The sequence below is a fragment of the Paramisgurnus dabryanus genome, chromosome 19 (assembly GCF_030506205.2).
Source record: "Paramisgurnus dabryanus chromosome 19, PD_genome_1.1, whole genome shotgun sequence".
Taxonomy (NCBI): domain Eukaryota; kingdom Metazoa; phylum Chordata; class Actinopteri; order Cypriniformes; family Cobitidae; genus Paramisgurnus; species Paramisgurnus dabryanus.
In genome coordinates, this window is record NC_133355.1 from 7,114,286 (window position 1) to 7,136,815 (window position 22,530).

At 38.5% G+C, this 22,530-nt stretch overlaps 1 protein-coding gene across 7 annotated transcripts; it reads right to left on the bottom strand.

Moving 5' to 3' along the window:
• Window positions 1-483: 483 nt before the first annotated feature.
• rxrba (retinoid x receptor, beta a) lies at window positions 484-22,480 on the bottom strand. Of its 7 annotated transcripts, XM_065286856.1 has the most exons (14): window positions 22,333-22,480; window positions 21,612-21,748; window positions 20,988-21,217; window positions 20,015-20,038; window positions 19,469-19,622; window positions 17,867-18,046; window positions 16,316-16,339; window positions 14,974-15,134; window positions 14,728-14,857; window positions 13,964-14,096; window positions 9,712-9,753; window positions 9,180-9,271; window positions 8,877-8,982; window positions 484-4,204 (listed from the first exon to the last, which is right to left on the bottom strand). In XM_065286856.1, the coding sequence occupies exons 2-14, from the start codon at window positions 21,625-21,627 to the stop codon at window positions 4,057-4,059; spliced, it is 1,440 nt and encodes a 479-aa protein (XP_065142928.1). In that variant the 5' UTR covers window positions 21,628-21,748; window positions 22,333-22,480; the 3' UTR covers window positions 484-4,056. The 7 variants fall into 7 exon arrangements, with proteins under 7 accessions (XP_065142928.1, XP_065142938.1, XP_065142948.1 ...); XM_065286866.1 differs by lacking the exon at window positions 20,015-20,038; XM_065286876.1 differs by lacking the exon at window positions 16,316-16,339.
• Window positions 22,481-22,530: the final 50 nt, after the last annotated feature.

A 22,530-nucleotide genomic window follows, 5' to 3' on the forward strand; every position in this document is an offset into this window, starting at 1 on the left:
GTGGTTTAACTTGTCACTATTTACTTAATTTTTAAAAAAACATTTTAGCAAAACTTAAAGCAAAGCTATGCATCAACTTTACTCTTTCCATGCTATTTGTTGGCTCATTTGACAAAATGTTAAATTCTTTCTTTCACAATAGATAAAGGTGTCTGCTAAAATGTAAACATTCAATTGCTGTTCATTTTCATAAGTCAAAAAAGATATTTTTTAAAAATACAAACGTTAAATGTAGGTTCCTATTTAATATGACAAACATAGCATTTCAAAAAACAGCAATTCATACACTGCTGACTGCATACTATTACACTTAACATCAAGAAAAAATGTGTTAAATAATAATAATTGTGGCATCTACCAAAAATAAACAATAATAAACAATCTCCAATTCAGGCTATTAAAGTGGAAAAGTTAATAGTTATATTTAGGATGTTTTCAAGTTGAAAGTGACTGATGCAGAGCAAAGAAACTTTCACACAACTGTGCTGTAATAAAACCTTTACTTACACATGATACATCCAACAAAAACAGATTTTGAATTAATGACAAAGCAAAAAGAAGAAAAAACAAACTTCTTCCTTCACGCTCAGTACACTCAATTACTTCCACAATTGCTGGACAGATTAGAAACTAGACAGAAAAAGTAAAGAGAGAAGGGCGTAAGAGGAAAACACCCCAAATAATAGTTTTTGCACTAATACATCAGGATACACAAAGATGTAAAGCATAGGAAAACACAGCGAGAAGCAAAAAAAAGTTTCTTTTTGGTGGGTGTAATTAAGAAAGTTCTTTCATTTCAAGTTTGGAGTCTTTTAAGCTCCCATTAAACAATCTTAAACAATCACCATCTTCATAATCCCACCCATTTAATACAAAAACAATCCCTCCCCATTCAGCTGTAATATCATTCAACACATCAATGTATGAGTGAATTGAATAAAAACATGTCCAGATCACATTTCAAAACAAAACAAAAAATGCATAATGGTCTATTTATTAGACCAGTAAGATTTTTTTTTACAAACATACACATTTACCCCCACAAATGTTTTTAAATTATATTTCCATTATTCTAAATGGTCATAAGTGTAATACAATGTTATATATATCAAATGTACAATAAGGAAAAACTATACTTTAAAAGCAACAAAAACTGTCTATTAATTTTGAAACAAAACGTGACCTGGACATGTTTAAAAAAAAGGTTTCGTGACAACCACTACACCTTGGCAAATGCTTCGACTTCACTCTTGCGTCGTATGCATATCTTTCTTTAAAGAAGCAAACAAACATTCACTGATAAGCGACAATGAAGATAAAAGTGAATCAGCTCTCAGACGGCAACATGCACAACCACGTCATTCTCAGGCAGAGATTAATTCAAGTTTGCACTGTGCATATTTCAGAGCGCCGCACGGCTTCAAATACACAAACAGGAGGGCTTTCCACACCTGACGAAAATTGCAGCACCATGGCCTAAGTACAAAGCACTAACAGAACCCTCTTTTTCATTTTAAACGTCCGATCGGCTCAACTCTATATAAATAGATATAAAAGGGGCTCCGTTTAGTGATCATCACAGTACACAGTCAACCATTTGGGGTCAGGAACACCCATAAGACGACTCGCACCTGTTTGGCAGTATCATATCATTTCAGGTGCATCATGGGGTTGCGGCTGAGACAGTGAAAAACCTGTGTATGCCTTATATTATTCAATCTATTCATTTTTAAACTAATGTAAAGGCTCTTAAATGACATGAGTATGATAAAATAACAAAGGGGAGAAAAAGTGGACCCTAAAATACAGGGAGGGTCGGCCATGTGAAAGTTTCACGATTTCAATAACGGTAAACTGGAATCAAGTAATAAGAGATGGGTCCATTGCACTATTTTAAGAAAATCTTTACAAATTTGTTGAAGTCTCTCACCACGAGGACTTTTGAACAAAAACAGGGCACCTATTACAATTCTGCAACACACACACACACACACACACATACAAGCTCACAGATACGAGAAACTTAAACTGTTACGCATCAACAAATCGGTCGTGATTCACATTGAAAAACCGCAAGACAGGATCTCTCCTCAACGGTACAAAACAAAAGAAAACACAGGGAAGGGATGGCAAGCAGAAACAACTGTTATAAAGGAACACAGCTTTAACTGGAAGTCTGGATTCAGTCACATGTCAACGGCAAGCATGTATCGTGGCATAAAGCACAACTCAATTCTTGAACACCTCTGTAAACCACTTCAAAATCATTTGCAAGCTAAAATCTGTAGCTTAAGTTAAAATTCTGCTTGTGATTAATTATACTTAGTAAATTAATCACCCGATTAATGTATAAAACTGTATTTGTATATAGATCAACAATACACTTCAAGATGAGAAGTGTAGATCTGGGTATATATATCGAATTCAAGCTTATCTGAGTACATTGCATATTTTTTAATCATTGGTGCGTGTTATGCACTAGTGGGTTAGGTCGATGTTAACATTTATGCCTAACCTTTGTCAATATTAGCACCAAACAGATGGGAACATTTGCGAAAATCTCCAAATACTGTCAGTATTTGACCAAGTCACTACCTAAAATTACTGATACAGATTTTGGCCTGAACACCCAAAACCAACAGGTAAATATGAAGACCCATCATCAATACTGGTGTGCTTGCTCAATAAATTATCGTGCGTAACGGCTAAAAAAACGACCAATGTTATCAAGCGTCATGAAATTGAATTTAACTCATCTCCAAGACTATGCTACCCTCCTTAAATGCATAGAGATTGTAAAGTATGCTGGTTGTGACCTTTCACAGCAATGGCTGTTCACAGAACCTGAACTGCTATGTGATCCTAGTCTCCCTGAATAGGACAGACAAGTTTACAGACAAACTAGTGAGCTTCAGGAATCAGTTATCGGCTATGAGATAAGTATTGTGACCTGTACGGATGGAATGTAAAAGGTCCTTTATGAATTTCTACCTGAAAACCTGTTGTTTTCTATGCCATCGTAAGTACCAGGAGCTTGCTTAGAAACCGATTTCTTCACTGTTGAATACACACAAAACAATAAAAAGTGTCCTAAAGCAAGAGAAGGACGAGAGTGGTTGGACATATTCATACATCACAGCACACACACACACACTTCATAAATATCTAATTTTTTTTCCGAGGGGGATTGTGTGGATTTCCTAAATGAGGAAAATATCAAAAAGATTGGGAAATATGAAAATGGCAGAAGGTACATGGTCCTCTAGAAGGTACCAAAAATCTCTTAACAACTTTAATAACATTCCCATTAGGGAAAAAAATAAAAACAAGGTCGACCCTCCTATTGCCGCTAAAAGAGCAGGATTTTCCTGCAAGATTCTGTGCCTTTAGGCTTTCATTGGTGCATGATCAAAAATTCATGCCCCACCGTTAAAAGCCTGCATACATTATTCACAAATGTAAAACTTTGGCCTGCATTTCATATAAGCCAGATGCAGCAATGCCATTTTTAAATGACTCATTTCATGAGTACAGTACAAAGTCTGATTTCAAGGTTAAAGCCCGAATATAACATGTTAGCAGTATTCCAGAGTCACATTGCAATCTGGGACTAACGAAACGATTCGTACCAGCCAAAGGGCTCGCTGGATAAAAATTCTCACCGCAGTCAACACATGCACTGTGTTCAGCCGGCAGACTATTTTAACTGCAGCGCAAAACGAAAAAGAACAGTTTGTGCATTCAACGTAACATCTAAAAACCTAAGTGACAGATCTGTCGAATCCATTATTTTAAAACTGGAAGTTGAAGTCTTTAAACTGAAGTTTAAGATTTAAGTTGAAAAATAAGATCTCTCTGTAAAACATTACATGGAAAACAAGATTGTTTTTTTTTAGACAGCTGAAGTCCTTTTTGGGGCTGTACTGGTTTAAAGGTGCAGTGGGGATAAATGGGAAAGGTGTAAGTGGAAAGTGAGACACAGTAAAGCCCCAGAGTCCAGGGGGACTGCGATACCCTGGTGCAAACCGGACTGATCCGGATCAAGAACGGTGCAGACTAGGTCAGCTGATGAGGAGCTTCAAGCATCTCCATTAAGAAGGTATCGATTGGGGTGTCGCCGATCAGCTTAAAGAAGAACAGGTGCTCCAGACACTTTAATCCAATAGAACGCAGTGCTGGCAGTCGGAGGAGGAGTTTAGCAAATCTGAAAGCAAAGACCCAAGAGATTAAACTTAATTCAACTGCAGTTTTAGCAAGATTATGGTTAAGCTACGTTTGGAACAGAATACATCAACAATGCATGACAGGGCTCCAGACTGCGAGTAAATAGTCGCATTTTGCGAGTAATTTTTCTGCCTATGCAACTACCGTACTTTTCGGACTATATGCCGCACAGGAGTATAAGACACATCATTCAAAAATGCGTCATTAAGACGAAATAACATATATAAATCGCAGTGGACTATACGACTATAGTATTTCATATTGACTTACAAGGCGCACCTGACTATAAGACGAAGCACCAGCCAAGTTATGAAAAAAATGCGGCTTATAGACCAAAAAATACAGTACTTTTTATTAAAGGTCGCACTGGCACGACTGCGAAATGTAAATATAATTATATTCATATAATGCGCAGGCGATTACATCTATGGTGCATCCAGTCACTCTTCCTGTTGCCGTACCTCCCCCGCCTTTTTTATCATATCTCAGGTGCATATCACCTCTCTAAATCCGTCTCTTTTGTCCACTTTCGACCGCTGTTGTCCTGATTACTTTGAGTGGAGACTGCGTGCGAGTCTCTCTGCTTTAGTTTAAATGCAAGCGGGAGAAATGACGGGTTTAAAATGACACAAACTAATATTATGTCAGAGTCCGCTGCTTGTGTTGTAAGTAAACATGCTGCACAGTGTTTTGTACGTGTGTATGTAAGAGCTTTCTATGATATTTCAGCGCAATTGATGAAATAATCTGGCACAACTTTCACACGCTCACAAAATGAAACGAATTAAAGCCGCTTTAGTTTTATCAATAAAAGCCTAAAGATAGCGCTGTAAACTGTGTGTGCGCACCAGATGTCAGAGAAGATGTAAAACATTGTGCTCAGTACCTCAGATTAGAGTTTACAAGTCCTGGCCAAAATTATATCTTCAGAGTGCATAGAGACATTTTGTAGTGATAACAGCAAAAGAATATGATTTCTTCAAGTCTGTCTTAATGTAGCCTAAAGCTTTTACAACAAAGTAAGAAAAAGTTGATTGTAAGTTTAATGATTTACAGGACGCCAAATATATGTTAAGAGTATGGTAAAGTAAAAAAAATAATTGATGTATTTAAAGAAAAAAAATATCTGTATTTGTAATAAACTTATTAATAAGGATGGGCACGAGTACTCGATTGCTCGAGTACTCGGACGTGGCATCGATGATCGATCACGAAAACGATAATCATGTGGGTTTATTTATTTATTTATTGTGGATATGGCAGCATATGGATGTCTGGTTAGCGTTACAAGCGCCTGTGGTAGTAAAGACTGGGTCTGGGGATGCGTGTTTGACGTCGTGTCGAGCTACGCAGACCGGCGTATGACATCAGTAACATTACCATGCATGATTCAAAAACAAACAGATAATTCCGCGCACCCGCCACGCATCAACCTGCTGATCCACGCAATGCGCGTCAACGCGCCTATCTCGCCAATCCTACGAAGCCGGCCACAAATCACATCACTGTAAACTATGGTTTAAAAGGATGCCGTGATTTTCGGAAATACTGTCAGTCAGGTGCAAAATGTACAGCGCTGTCAAAAGTTCAATGGATTATCATCTCATATTTAAACATCAAATGTCAAGAGTAGGGCTGTGACGGTCATTATATAACCGTGAGACCGACGGTTATAGATGAACACCGTCATTAGAACTCTATAACCGGCAAAACCGTGTTATTAAAATATTTTTTAAAAAATTATCATAAAGAATGTTTAAATACTAATTAAAAACAATTGTTAACAGTCTGTGTTATACGCCCCACCGTGTTCTCACGCAGTGAAAAATACAGAGCGGAGCAGACACTGACAACGCGCTGACATACAGGACAGACCAGGTTACTTTTCGGTTACTTTTGAGATTAAACATATTAAACAAAGTCTCACCTTTCAAATCATCTCTTCCTTCTTGTTAATTTATAGCATCAAATAAACATGAATGACCATAAGAAGGAATGTTGTTTTAACCGCGGAAAGGCGTCAGTACACTCCGCTTTTCAAGTACAAATCCTCCCATGCTAATCTACTAACTCTCCTGAAAGCACATTCACTGCTTGTCTTGCTGTTAATTTTAAACAAACGTAGAGCAAGTAGCTAATCAGTGTCTTGTTTATTCAAACGCCGGTTTACTTCGCAAGCGTGAGCCCTGAACAGCGCGTACTGTATGTGGAGAGCGTTTGTCGCGCGAGGCCATTGTCGGCTGCGTTTGCAGCGCATTCTGTGCAGTTTAATAACAGTATAAAAATCTCAAGTTCATATTACTTTACTTTAAATGCATTTATGAGCAAAACCTCTTCAAGACGCTTTTTAATCCACATTCTGGTCCATGTAATGACAGATATAGACACAATTAAATCTGTTTCTCTGAAGATTATCAAATTAGATGAGAGAGGATTCATTTATGCTGAGCAGAGAGTGACAGCGCAGTCTTCTGGCAACAGTGTGTTTTTTTAAATATTTCATTGCTTTCTGTTAAATTGCTTAAAGTCATTACTGTTTAAAACACACCTGGCATCACATTCATGATTTTAACAAGCATTTAAACGAGCAAAACGCCCCCCACAGACGGTTATGTTATGAACCGTCACATTTGACTCACGTCATAACCGTCATCACCAATTCTGAAACCGGCACACCCCTAGTCAAGAGATAACAGAGAGCCATATTAACATTACAACTTGACTGACAACAGGTGAGAGGACAACATGACACAGCTAATCGCTAAAATGATAGCAAAAGACTTAAAGCTGCTTAATGTTATGAAGCTTGAGCTTTGACTGGACGTGTTTAAAAGTGCGCTTTTTATGATGCACATCCACAACGGGAGTTAAACTTTCTGTTCAGAATTTAGTTGAAAACTTAGTTGAAATCTTGCATTTTATGCAGATAGATGCATGTTGTATAATACATTCTTGTTGAAATTAAGGCTTAATATTATGTAGAGTGCGTCAGTAAAGAAAGCGCATCAGTTTGTGCTTTATTAACCATTTAGTTTCACTTCATCACGCAGCTTTTCCTGTAAGAGGTTTCTATTAAAAAACATTTAATTAATTAATAATCTAAGTATGTGTTCATTGTTCTGTCATAGTTTCTTCAAAATTAAGTTTTATGTAAGTGTTTTTAATAAAAATATTTTCATTTTCATCATGACGTGTACGCCCCGCCCCTTTGATTGCCCCGCCCCCAGTTAATCGAGTACTCGTTCTTCAGACCTATGGATTAATCGAAATGAAAAAATGAGATAAATGCCCATCCCTACTTATTAATGCATTAAACATGTTTGGACTTAGTTTTAGTGTTTATTTTTTGTTTTACACCACCCAGTGACTGGTGCCACCAAATTGATGCCCAGCGCCACCAGCTGTACAACTTGGTGGTGCTAGTGCCACCTCTCTCAAATGTAAATCTGGAGCCCTGCATGCCGACTATGTTTATTGTTATATTTTAATAGACCAAGAAAAAGTGACATGTTTTTCAAGTATGGAATAAATACTCGAAATGTGACATCTGCATTTCATGAGTAGTAAACACAAACACACCGGGAGCAGTGTTACAGGCCTGACTTTCTAACCACAAGTCTACGACTGCCCCTAACGAAACAATATGCATTATGCAATAACATACGTTATTTAAACGTTATGTTTTGAAATGTTTCAAGCTGTGTGGGTTCTTGGCCAATAAAAACTGCTACAAACTCCAGACCTCTGCTTTTCTGTCTGGCTACGTGAGACATCGGAGTGTGCAGTGTATCAGAGTTTTTTGCATTTGTTGCGGGCAAAAATCCTTGATCTTGCGGCATGTTTTCTTAAAAATTGCAATGGAATATGCGGGATATTTATGCAATTTTCTGCAATAAAATTGCGGGAACTTGCTAAAATTGCGGGAACATGCAAAATCTGTGTGAACTTGCAAAAACTGTTTGCAGCTTTTGATTGATTTTTACGTCGTGTAATTACGTCACTTCCTAACATCCCCATGACAACAAAGACATGGCTGCGCATGTGTGAAGTAAATGCATAATTTTTCAACTTTCTGCTACGATATATGACTTTTTGCGACGAAAATGCGGGGATTAGGAAATCATGCAAGCCCCGCAAATTTTGAGAGCAGAAATCTGCTGCGAAAGCGCAGCATATTTCAAAAATTCAGCCCCCGCATAAAAATGCGGACTTTGGCTGGTTATGCATTGAATTATGCGATCGCATAATCGCGTTTTTCTGGAGGGACTGGTGTATACAATTCAATTCAATTCAATTTTATTTATATAGCGCTTTTCACAAAAGTCAATTGTTTCAAAGCAGCTTTACATAAATAGAAGCAGTGAAAAGCACAGAAAACGACAGATAGCACAACAGAATACATGATAGCATGAGCAGTTAAATTTGCTGCGGCTATGACTCAATATTATAATTGCACGTATTACTAAAGCAACGTATAGAAGAGGAAGCTAGGTAAAGCCCAAAAAGGCTGCCTCCCCGGGGTGAAAAACCCCCTAGGAGAAAAAAAAACCCCGGGCTTTTATCCGAGGAAAAATAAGTCCTAGCATATATACTTCTGAAAAGATGCTGAACATACCTAAATTTCAACATGCGTGTAAGTTAAATGGAGTTACCTTCCCTGCTGGTCAGGATATCTCTGTTTACAATAAGCCTCCAGTGATGCATAGACTTTCTCTCGCAGTAGCTCCACCTCGCTTGGGCTTGACAATCCCTTTGCATCTGCAAAAAATAATAAAATACAAACCATATAATTGCAATCAGCTGCCAAAATTACATTACCAACAGAAATACTTTCCAGGTTTCCCAAGATTTGAGAAGCATTATTCTCAGTCTGGTCAACAGGAAGCATTCCCGTTCAATAATCGTGTTTATGTACATTGAGAAGCAAATAAAAAATAGCCTGATTCTGTTCTCACCTGGGTTGAAAAGGATAATGGCTCTCAAACAGCCCAACTCCGTTTTGTCCATCTGCATGTCCCTCATCTTGCTCACCAGCTCCGTCAGCACCCTGACACCATTAAATTGGGGAAGGGAAGGAGCGAGGGATGAAAGCAGGAAGGGAAATGCAGACAAAAAAAGAAGAGGTTTGAAGTTAATGTTTGAGGTCAAACAAATTAACAGGGAAAAAAATGGATCCATTTATATACAAAGAAAATTCCTTGGTAACTACGTTACAGCTTCACATTTCTGCTCATAGGACAAAATCATGATATTAACACAATTCGACAAAGCATGCAACATAAAACATCAGTCACTCCGGCTAGTGTTGTGAGTCCCGTGTCCACACTCAAACACACACATACAGGACACACACACATAAACAAGGTCAGTTGGGTCTTTACCTGCCCCAAACCGCCCCAGACATAACGCTATTGAAAACAAACTGTCTTAAGTTAAAGGATTTCCTGACTGCTGCTTAGTTTATGGCATGTGGCGGAGTGTTATTACCTGTCGAATATGGCCCCAACCTCTGCATTGTGCGCACTCTCCCTGTGTATTCAATCACAATGTGTTATTAGAACGTCAGTACACATTTCATTATTATATAATGTCTCCTCGCTCCAGAAAGGCCCAGGCAGATGGTGAGAGTCCGCGTAGGCCCAGTTCAAAGAGTAACAAGCTACAGGCTCTTGTTAAGAGGAAATCACACTGTGAGCGAAGCTTGAAATGACAATTCCCAGCACAGCACAAATACAACAAATATGCTGGAAACATTTGGGTTAGGATGAAACAATACAAATGGCACAAACAAAAAAATTTGGCTTTCTTTAAAGTTTTAAGCGTTGATGTTTTGCAAAATCTCTTAATCTAAAAATTTATTAAACCACATGGCATCATTTTCTTGTAAATATTGTAGCTGTCACTGCACTAGATTTTACCTGCTAATAGTCAAGGAATTATTACAAATGATCAAAACTGATAAACTAGTAAAAGTCAAAATTTATAGGTGTTCCTTTAGCTCAACTGGTTGGAGCGTTGCATTAGCAGCTCAAGGGTTATGGGTTCGATTCCCAGGCAAGCCACATACTGAAGTACAGGTTGGATTTTACGGTTTTGGATAAAAGCATCTAATAAATGCATAAATGTGTAAAAATATGTTGGAAAAAATTATATAATAGTGTGTTAAAGGGATAGTTCGGCCAAAAATGATATTAAACCCATGATTTACTCACCCCCAAGCTGTCCGAGTTGCATATGTCCATCGTTTTTCAGACAAACACATTTTCTGATATTTTAGAAAATGTTTTAGATCTTTCAGTTGATTAAATGTAATGTTACGGGGTCCACCCATAGTCCACGACCTTCAAGTCCAAAAAAAGTGCGTCCATCCTTCACAAATTAAATCCAAACGGCTCCAGGATGATAAACAAAGGTCTTCTGAGGGTAATCCGCGCGGTGTTGTTGTAGAAATATCCATATTTAAAACTTTATTAACGAAAATAAATACCTTCCGGTAGCGCCGCCATCTTAGTCGCGTCCGCATTCAGGATGAGAGCTTATGAAGCCTACGGAGGCTAATCTGCTGCTGCTCTGTGCCCCCGCCCTCCTAATTTGTCAGAACGCAGCGGCAAGAGTGGTCTTCAATGAGCCAAAGAGGGCGCACGTCACTCCTCTCTTTGTCAAGTTACACTGGCTTCCTATAGCAGCCCGCATCAAATTTAAGGCTCTGCTCCTGGTCTTTAAAACCATCACTGGGTCAGCACCCCCTTACCTTCACTTGCTTATAGAGCCTTATGTACCCTCTCGATCACTGTGCTCTGCCACCGAGCGAAGACTTGTGGTACCATCTCAAAAAGGGAAGAAAACACTAACGCGTACCTTCACAGGAACTGTCCCACAACTGTGGAATGATCTGCCGGTCGTGACACGATCAGCTGACACTGTAGCTGTCTTTAAGACTCGGCTAAAAACCCATCTCTTCCATCATTACCTAACTTCCTAATTACAGATTTACTATCTTTATTTAGTTACCTTCTCTTTATCTCTTTCTCTATTTACCTTCCTCCTTATCTAAAAAAAAAAAAAAAATACTAACATACCCTTGGCTATGTATATTGTGTTGGACTTGATGAGACTATTTCCAAAAAAAAAAAAAATATAATTTCCTAACATACCCTTGGCTATGTATATTGTGTTGGACTTGATGAGACTATTTCCAGTGCACTTATGTATTGCTGTTCTTATGTTGCCATAATTGCTTCTATTGTTTACCTCACTTGTAAGTCGCTTTGGACAAAAGCGTCTGCTAAATGACAATGTAAATGTCATACGTCACTAAGAAAAGTGCGTACACTACGCTAATACTCTCTCCTGAATACAGAGGAGTCTAAGATGGCGGCGCTACCGGAAGGAATTTATTTTCGTTAATAAAGTTTTAAATATGGATATTTCTACAACAACACCGCGCGGATTACCCTCAGAAGACCTTTGTTTATCATCCTGGAGCCGTTTGGATTTAATTTGTGAAGGATGGACGCACTTTTTTTGGACTTGAAGGTCATGGACTATGGGTGGACCCCATAACCTTACATTTAATCAACTGAAAGATCTAAAACATTTTCTAAAATATCCGAAAATGTGTTTGTCTGAAAAACGATGGACATATGCAACTCGGACAGCTTGGGGGTGAGTAAATCATGGGTTTAATATCATTTTTGGCCGAACTATCCCTTTAAATATAATTTTACATACAATGTGTGTCATGGTGGGCCAGTGAAACATTTGCTGGGCAAAATGGAATAAATCCTTATTGTTAAAAGGGACACTCCACTTTTTTAAAAAATATGCTCATTTTCCAGCTTCTCTAGAGTTAAACATTTGATTTTTACCGTTTTGGAATCCATTCAGCTGATCTCTGGATCTGGCGGTACCACTTTTAGCATAGCTTAGCACAATCCATTGAATCTGATTAGACCATTAGCATCGCTCTCAAAAATGACTAAAGAGTTTCAATATTTTTCTAATTTAAAACTTGACCCTTCTGTAGTTTCATCGTCTACTAAGACCGACTAAAAATTAAAAGTTGCAATTTTCTAAGACGATCTGGCTAGCAACTATACTCTCATTCTGGCGTAATAATCAATGACTTTGCTGCCATATCATGGCTGCAGCAGGCGCAATGATATTACGCAGAACCCGAAAATAGTCCCCTTGGTAACTTTCTACAGCTGGGGACTATTTTCGTGCACTGCATAATATCAAATATCAAAACTTTTTGGTCATTTTTGAGCGGGATGCTAATGGTCTAATCAGATTCAATGGATTATGCTAAGCTATGCTAAATGTGGTACCACCAGACACAGAGATCGGCTGAATGGATTCCAAAATGCAAAAAATCCAAGTGTTTAATTCTAGGGGAGCTCGAAAATAAGCCTATTTTCAAAAAGAGTAGAGTGTCCCTTTAAAACCTATATACTACATGAATGAGTAGATATTCTTAATTTAACAATACAGTAATGAATTGCATGCGTACATAATCCATGGTCCGTCAAAATAATAAAATGATTATAAAAGATGCACATGAGTATCGCCAAAGGGTTAAATGGCATCTAAAGCATGAGCCAATGAATGCAAAGCAGAGCAGAAAGCACACACATCACATAGCTACTGGCTGACAGAGACAATGAAGCGCTGCAAAACAAGAATGACATGAACAGCAGCACAGCACAAGGACGGAAAGCGTTTTTCTGAAGCAGAGACATTATGACAATTAACGGCTACAAATGACAGCACATCATATGAACATCACAGCACACTATAGCAGAAAACAATGGGATTAAAGCTAATGTAAAACAACAGCCTGTAGCTTGCTATTCCTGGATTTGCACAGGACAAAACAAAGACAAAATGTGGAGTCTTGAGGAGTTTTAAGAAATGTGCTACATTTGTTTCTTGGAATAACAATGCAACAAAACTGCTATTCACAGAGCACTGGGTTCAAATGTGTGCGCTGTGATGTTATTTAAGAGTTAAATCAGAGGAGTAGTGTGTTTCGCAGACTATAAGCAGAGGAGAGTTGGTGCACGTCTGCGTGTTTGTATGTGCATGTGTCGTTGTGTCCTTTCGGGTCGTGCTGCGTCATTCTAGAAAGCGTTTTGTTTACAGCAGCGTCACGTCAGCCAAAGACGCAACTACAAGCCAGCAGAATGTCGGGGGGTAGAAGATCTTTATCTTTGTCATGCCACAGGAAAAAGCAAACCACCTTGTGACTTTAAACGAGTCAGAACTATGAACCATAGATGTCATGTTTTATGAGCGTGGACTCGATTGCTACCATTTATTTTACATACAATATAATGCTGAAGAATAAAACCATATTATATTAATGATAAATTTGTTTGTCTATTTGTCCAAGTCAGTAGGGATGAAAAATCTGACTTTTATCAGAATACTGCTATTGTCTTCGCACTTCCTGGGAAAATTATTTTGAAATTACTTATTTGGTTTTGTATTTAACATAAACATTGATAAAATTGAAAATTTAGAAAAACTTATCTGTATCTTAAAACTATTACCCTAAAAGGTTTTGGAATTTAAGACTTGACATCCCCTTAAAAAACCTGACCTATATTTTGCATCAGATACCGGCAAAAATATGCAACCAATACCAAATACATATACAAAGCAGTCTAAGTAAAGCAAAAATACTGCCCACTGTGCCCATGTTTTCCTGTCTGTGGTTATTGGATGTGATTATTACCTGTCAAAAATGGCTCCCACCCCTGCGCTATGAGCACTGTTCCTGTGCACGTGAAGACCAGTGGCCAGCAGAATGCCGTCCTTCACCGTGATGGATCGATGAGAAAATGAAGCGATCAGAAGCTCATTCCAGCCTGGAAGGCAGAAAGGATTGCGGGAAACTGAGTGGATGGTTCCTTTATGACCGAACTATTCATTTAACGCAATAATTTAATTACGGAGCGTTCACACGGGGCGTAAGCGTTGACCCTTCCCATTAACTTTTAATGGGAGACGAACTGAATTGCGGATCTGTCGGCGACGCATTACTGCCATCGCTCGCAGCAGAAGTTGAACATTTCTCAACTTTTCTAGCGGCAATGTGTGCTTCAGCCAATCAGATCGCACAAATAAGCAGAGCCAGTCAATTACGTTTATGGTAGACCAGATCATGTGTAGCGGCCTCTGTGATTGGCTGTTGGCAATGCTTCAGACAAGCCTTCCGTCAAGTGTTAACGCTTCTGTCCCTTGTGAATGTACCGTTAAAACGACACTAGATTGAAATTTATAGTTTGAAAAAAGTAGACCAAACAGCAAATTTATAATATTGGATACCATATTATCTTCTACAGAATAATTTATGACATCAGCTAGAATATCTATATTAAAAAAACCTATACTAAATGCAAGAATCTAGACAATGATCTTTTCTTATAATGTTTTTTTCCAGAAACTCATTAGGATGGAGAACATTGAGATGTAATAAGGCCAGAGAGAGGAATTTACCGGCTCGCAGCAGGATAACTTGGTCATCCAATGAGAGCTCACTGAAGTGAGGGATTCGTTTCGCCCATTCAACCAAAGTGAAGAGCTGTTTATCGGCGGCCTGGCAAATGTTAGTGACCGGATCATTGGGCTATGGGGACAAGAAAAGGAAAAATAGGAGTACAATTAGGGTAACAAAAGAAAAAAAACTTCTCTCATTAAAATTCTCATTCCTTGGGTGAAATCTTAGTCGTTTGTTTTACTCACAGAACTTCCCCCTGAGCTGCCATCCGCATGCAGCTCGGTTTTCTGCTCCACGGCCATCTCTGCCTCCAGAATCTTCTCCACCGGCATTTCTTCGTTGGCAGCACTGGTGGACTCCACCTCGCCTTCCCGCTCCTTGTTTCTCTGACGCTCCTCCTGAACGGCTGCATCGCACACAGGGAAATGTGAAGGAGGAACAGGGAGGGAAAGACGGAGATGCAGGACAAAGCGAAGGACATGAAAGGACAGGAGACAGGGCAAGTGATGAAGATGAAAAAAGGGGGAAACACAGGGATATACAGATACATGTAGTTCCTGGTTAGTTTCAAACGTTCATTCACACCCTAAAGTCCTCCTGTTGCATGTCTTTAATAAATCGTAAAAGCTCAAATGTATGCAGATCTTTAAAACAGCATCCTTACATCATTAATATATTTCGGCTTTATCATAGCATCATGGGGGTCATAACATAAAATTGGGTGTAATAGCTTTATATAATATGAATTATTACATACATACTACACATGTAAGTTTACTGTAGAGAGCCCATTATTTCTCTATCCAAAAACAGCATTAAATAATATTTTTTGGAACCAACCGAGGACTTTATAAGCACAAAACCAGTTAGTATAACATACAATTATTCCTAAACAACACAAAACCTGACCCAACCCTAATTAAATGCATATTCATTTCATTTCCAAGTAATCCTGAATACTTTCGCAGTGTCCAAAACCACCTACTTTCATATTATATAGTAGGCAAAGTAGTGCTTTTCGTCTACTATATAGTATGGAAGGCGGCGGTTTTGGAAGCTTTGATTATTCATGTGCGTTTAATTAGGGTTGAACTAACTCTGGTGGACAGCGGCCCTCCAGGAACAAAATCTACAGGATGCACAGTTTATATGTGACCCTGCCTGTAAAAACTGATGTGATTTCCTGTTATCTGAATCTTTGTGTAAAGAACACTTTGTGTAAATATAACCTTGATATCTTTAATAATGACTGAGTAGGGTCATTTCAAATTTGACACTGAATCAATGTCAAATTAATGATTAAAAATCAAACTTTCATGCTTCTAATCTCATAATTAGATTGAGACGTTAGCCTGAGTTTCACAGACAGGGTCACATGTGAAAATAACAATGCAACACAGATTTTGTGAGGATGCTACTTACTAAAGCATAGTGGACACAGTATCTGACACCAAACATGTTTCTAAAATTATAAGTATGACCCCTTTAATGTTCTTATTGCAAAGTTGCTACAGGACTTTAATACAGACTTTTCCAACTATGCATTCATACAAACACAAACACCCCCTCTCCCTGTTTTCTGCTTACATCGTTGTCGTTCATCTTGGACCACTACAGAAGGAGAGGGAGAAAGAGAGAACGAGAGGAAAAAAAAGAGGGACAGAGGGGGACAGGTGTTAGTGGTGACAACATCCCGCCCCCCCTCTTGTCCTCTTTGCTATGTACTGTGATGTTTATGACAATTTCCTCTTACAATCACAGTTAACAATCTGTGTGAAAGCTACACAACTCCACTATGTCTAATTCTCAATAAACATATGAGGAGCTCAGATGCAAAAGCCGCTAAATGTCCATTAAAAATGAGAATGATATTAACCGAACGCTCTCGGCATGTATTACACATTCATCAAATACTTTCGCGTCAAATCCGCTTAATCCCAACCTTACTCGGGTCATTCAGAAAAACTGGTTTGTTGGCAGAATCCATTAAGAGTTTCTAAAAAAAATTTCATAAAAAAACATGTCAGACGCACTTAGTGGGTTTGCATCTGAGCTCTTCATATATACATCCTTTAATTATTTTGTCTCAAAAGTCTTTTGTTTCTACTTCTGTTCTAGAAAGCACTTGCTCTCTTTTTCCCTCTTTAAATGTGTGATAAACCGATATATCGCCCAGACAGGGAATATCTGGTGAGTTGGGGTTACCTGCTTTCCCAATTAAAATAAGTTATCCAGTACCAACCTTAGGCCTTGTTCACTGGTTAATTTCCAAATAACGTGGAGTTGATTACATTTTAACGTAACATGTGAAATAAATGTACTCAAAATTGCTGAAATTATATAACTTCTCATTTGCCAGTTCTGATTTCAGCAGACATTTAGAACGTACTTTATCACCATTTAAAGGTATAGTTCTCCCAAAAATTTAAATAATGTCATTAATGACTTATCCTCATGTCGTTCCAAACTCGTAATACCTCCGTTTATCTTCGGAACACAGTTTAAGATGTTTTATATTCAATCCGAGAGCTTGTTGACCCTTCATTGAAAATCTATGTACGGTACACTGCCCATGTCCAGAAAGGCAATAAAAACATCAACAAAGTAGTCCATGTGACATCAATGGGTCAGTTAGAATGCGTTGAAGCATCGAAAATAATTTTTGTCCAAAAAAATTATTATAATTACGACTTTATTCAGCATTGTCTTCTGTGTACGACACGGCTGATGTGTTGTCTGGTGCACCCCAGCTGTTTTTTTTTGTGTGCGCCCAGGCTTTGTTTACGTCATCCGTGTCACTGCAGTCACGTGACCTTTCTGGACATGGACAGTATACCGTACGTAGATTTTCAATGAAGGGTCAACAAGGTCTCGGACTAATTATAAAACATCTTAAACTGTGTTCCAAAGATGAACGAATGTCTTACAGGTTTGGAACGACATGAGGGTGAGTCATTAAGGACATTATTTTTGGGTGAACTATCCCTTTAACAACTTTGAGCTCTAGATTTTGGCATTGTGCACTGACAAAACCTATATCGGTTGACCACTTTTCTTACCTGTAGGTTTTGAGAACCTCTTTTCTGGATTTTGTGTTATGTGTATGTGTGAGATGGGATGGGGTGCTCTGTTTCTTACCTTCTCTCTTCATCCCCATGGCCAGGCACTTCTGGTAGCGGCAGTACTGGCAGCGGTTCCTCTGACGTTTATCCACCATACAGTCCTTGTTGTCTCTGCACGTGTAGCTTAGGTCCTTTCTAACAGTGCGTTTGAAAAAGCCCTTGCATCCCTCACAGCTGTAAACTCCATAGTGCTTACCTGGTGTAAGAAGCAGAATGAGAAAAAGGTAAGATTAACTGTTTACAGCATTCATGTAGACTAACTATAAAATGCTAAATTAACAAACAGTTCAATGTTTCAATAAAAAAATTTGTCTTAAAACTTAAAGGCACAACGCGTCATTTTCGTAATACTGGTTAACATGGCAGATTCACTCAAACATTTTTGAAAACATTTGGGATGTTATGGGTACACATGTGAACCCAATATATATAACATTGTGCTAGTGATTTATTTTACATTTTAATGCAAAAATCTTACATATTGCGCCTTTAATGCTATTTTTGCACTGATGACAAACATATTCAATGCAAACCTTAAGTTGAAAGAAGATAAGTTTCGATGTTTAGAATGTGCCTAAGGAAAAACTATTTACATTAGTAGGGCCCTATAAAATCCGTTTGATTTTTTCCCAAATTCCGTTTTATTTTTTCCCAAATTCCGTTTTACTTTTTTCCAAATTCCGTTTTTTCGGTTTTAATTTTTGCAAATTCCGTTTTATCCGTTTTAATTTTTGGCAATTATATTTTTTACCCTTTTCTGTTATTTTAGTCATAAAAAGAGTGTGCCTTTAATGTTAATGATTAAAATGTAAATGATTTGGGGGAAAACTGGATAACAGGATTACTTAATGACTATAAAAGATGCATTTACACACGCACATACACACGCACGCGCACACACACACAACTCAATTCAATGCATTGTTTAGTGAGAGACAGAGAGCGGCGCCATGATGCAGATGATTATATTTTAAATGCGAGGGATAGTTAGTTTTCCTCAGCTCGCTTGAAACGCATAAAACTGAACAAATACATGAGGATTTGTGTTCGCACTTCGGACAGATGCGTGAGCGCGTGCACGTGTGAGAGGTGCAGTGAGACAGACGTGGATGAGAGAATGCATGTATCTTTGCGTTCACCGTGAACAGATTGTTGACAAAACTTACAAAATAACAGTTCTCCGGTCACATAAAAGTCATGTGAGACCTGCTCAGAACTAAGTGCTTAGTGTCAAATTTCTTAATTTTTTCGCTGACGAAAGCAGAGTCGTGGAGAGCCGCTTCGCCATGGTTTCAGTGTTTTGGAGGGGGTCTGAAACGACGAGAGGGGGCGTGTCGCCCAGATTTACTCCCCCAGTCTGCATTTCCCCCAGACATACGTTCGTCTCCCACACAAAAACATTATTTTATTTAAAATATGTAAAATTCCGCAAAATTCTGTGTTAATACTAGATTCCGTGTTATTTAGCCAATTCCGCGATTCCGTCCGCGATTCCGTGATCGCGGAAATTATAGGGCTCAACATTAGGGTAGCCTACAAAAGGGTTTTAGTTTATACACATTTAGTCAATTTAATTGACTAAGTTCAAATTTGTATATGCATGTCGTGTGGGACATACCAGAAGATCGATCCCCACAAATGGCACACAAGCGTTTCTGTGAGACCATTGGCCCGGGGCTGTGGGAGGACAGCGGTTTTAAACCATATGGTGGCTTCACATCATCAGAGCTGCTGACAGCGTGCAGGCCCGACATGGACACGGTAGAGTTGATCTGACAAGAGTGAGGAGTGGAGAGATGGAGAAAGTGATAAGTTTGCAGTAAAAAAAACAAAAAGTTAAAGTTAAGTGGTTAAAAGATGCTTCCTTATGACGAATCAAAACACATTACTTGAAACTCAAATCGCAAGGTAATACAACTGCATGTTAATTGACATTGATAAGTTACACATGCCTGATTAGCTCTAAACCCTTGTTAACTGAAAACAACCAGATAGTTTCAACCATTTGCCCAAATCACATTTTCAAACCATCTGAGGTGATTAGGATTTTTATTTTGATTACATTTCAGGTAGATAATCATCCAGAGACATACGCATGAACAAGAGAAAGCTTGGACAGCATGAGAGGGGGAGGAACTGCATGAAAAAGGGTACAAGGTCTCACCTCCATATTTCTGGGAAACATGATCTGTGAAGCAGAAATGCAGTGATGAGGGGGGCAGGAAAGTTTATGGCGAGAGGCGGCACTTTTTACTATACTGGTCTCGAAAACTACCGAATTTATCACACTAGCTTGTATTGTTAAGACAAAAATTTACAACAAAAATTTATGAATATTTGGAACTGCAAAAACTGTTTAACAGAGTATTTAAGAGAAAGGTCAAAATACCCAATCATCTGTTAAAGATTAACCGTTTTAGGGGGAAAACCTGAAATTACCTCTGCGCATAAACTGGGATTTTAAAACTTTGGAACCAGCAACCTCTTGCTGAACCAAACCCCGAAACCCTGCAGCTCAGCTGGTTTTGCTTAGTTCTTACTGCTATATTATGGACAGTAATTATAAAGGAAAAGCTAGATTTTCTAAATAAAACAAAAGTGGTTTGCATGCCAAGACTCTGCTATATTCGCAAAAAAACTAAACTAACAAATTTATATAACAATTTGTTCTCCTCCTTGGCATGTTCACAAGCACGGCTTAAACCATAAAAGCCATCTCCCGACGTAATTGCAAAGCAACAAGCAAATTACGTGTTCATGCTGTGATACTTGTAGTCTGCTCGTAAACACGCCAACAAGAACAAATTGTTCTATTAAGTCATTAGTTTTGTTTACTTTGCACCCAAAAGTGTTCTTGTCACTTCCTAATATTCTAATTAAACCACTGATGGCGATTTCTTTCATTCATTTTTTGGGTTGAATATTGTCGGTGAAATAGCAGCCTACGGGACAAGCCTCATGGTTTTCATTAAAAATATCTAAAAATGTATTTCCGAGACAATCCAAGGACTTACAGGCTTAAAACGACATGAGGTTAAGTGATCTATGGTGATATGAATGATTTTCTTCACCCAATCTACTGCCAGCAGTGCGAAAATGTTAAGTTTGACTGTCATGTATAACACAGATGTGCACACCTGTGGACTGCTGATGGGTCCATAGCCCACAGAAGGAGTTCCAGGAAGGCAGGGAGAACCCAGAGAGGAGCTGATGACTGAGAAAGGTGAGCCCATGCTGCTGATGGGGCTGTTCACCGCTGATGTCATGGGTGGCAGAGAGGTCATGGAGGCGGCTGATGGGGCCAGTGGTGGCGAACGCTGGCCTGATGGGGGTGAGGATACGGATGAGCTGTCTGGACTGCGGGAATCTGCAAGAGAAAAATATATAAGACCATACTGTCTAAATGTAAGTTGGCTACTGCTAATACATATTCATTCATGGCAGTAGTAAAAGCATCCACAATAAAAAATTGCACATTAGACAGACACAGTTGTTGTGCTTAGAACCTTAAATTGAACAAAATCTGTAAAAAAATATTGGAAAATTAGCAATTAAATCCACAAATATGAACATCCTTATAGGCTTTATTATGAAAAAAATATAAAGCTATGCTCCAAATAATACCTAAATAAACACACCCTTCTGTTTTAATACTACACAACACAATATTACACCAAGAAATGCTAACCAAAATGACAAAGTATAAATTTAACTGCATGGGTGTGAAGTCACATCCGGATATAATATAACAACTGCCTCACCTCTACTGTCGCCCATTATGAGCGGCCAGGCTCTGTTACTCACACCGACGCAGTCGCTCTGATATCGGAGGACTGTTCAACTCAAGACCGCGGACTGAGGCCCGGGTCGCTGGCTCTTTAACAAACCCAAGATTTTCCTGCAATTTACAAAACACTTAGTAGATGTATATGAGACTTATTACAACAAACGCATGAAACTAAAATTGTCACCATGTTTCCAAGCGAGTTACATGCGTTTTGATGTAACGGCGACAGAAACCATTTAACAATTTTACATTTTAAAACGCCTTGCATATAGATATAATTAATACAACAATTTAATACGTAACATATTTAATAATATATTGTTTAAGTTCAATAAACCAGGATTAATCACGTGCAGGCGTTCAAAACGTATTTCTATCGGCTAACTTGGCTGATGAACCAGCTTGGTTCGATATACCAGCAAAACAAGACACAGTTTCATCGCAAAACTGCTATAAACGCACCCGAAAAACTCTTTAGACTTTAGGGTTGTCAACGACAGTGATAAAATAAACAGATCATTTGCATTAAATCACATGCATTTGTATTTTTTATTTGGCTAATCGTATCATTTAGCATGTTAGCTGGCACGCTAACAACTCTGCAGGCACAAATACTGCTCAGAAACAAACAGCATAAAATCAAACGTATATTACTGCCGAAAAATGTAAAAAGCAAATGCGTTTTCCTGATTTACCTCAAAATTGATGGAGATTTGTAATAAAAAAAAAAGGTTTAATCAAAACCAAGACTGTTCGTTCCCATCGCGTCGCTGTGATTCCTACAGTTGCCCTGGTCTTCCTTTCTGAGAAGGAAACCGAGGCTGTTTACGTCTGAGCCACGAAACCGACGCCATTTTGGCTCACGTAGAGGAATGGTTGAGCCAAAATGTCCA

Coding starts and splice junctions, on each gene's coding strand:
- rxrba (XM_065286856.1), bottom strand. Junction 20,039..20,987: donor GACCCATCAGCAGTCCACAG/GTGTGCACATCT, acceptor TCTGCTTCACAG/ATCATGTTTCCCAGAAATAT. Junction 9,754..13,963: donor GTGGGAGCCATTTTTGACAG/GTAATAATCACA, acceptor TTGAATACACAG/GGAGAGTGCGCACAATGCAG.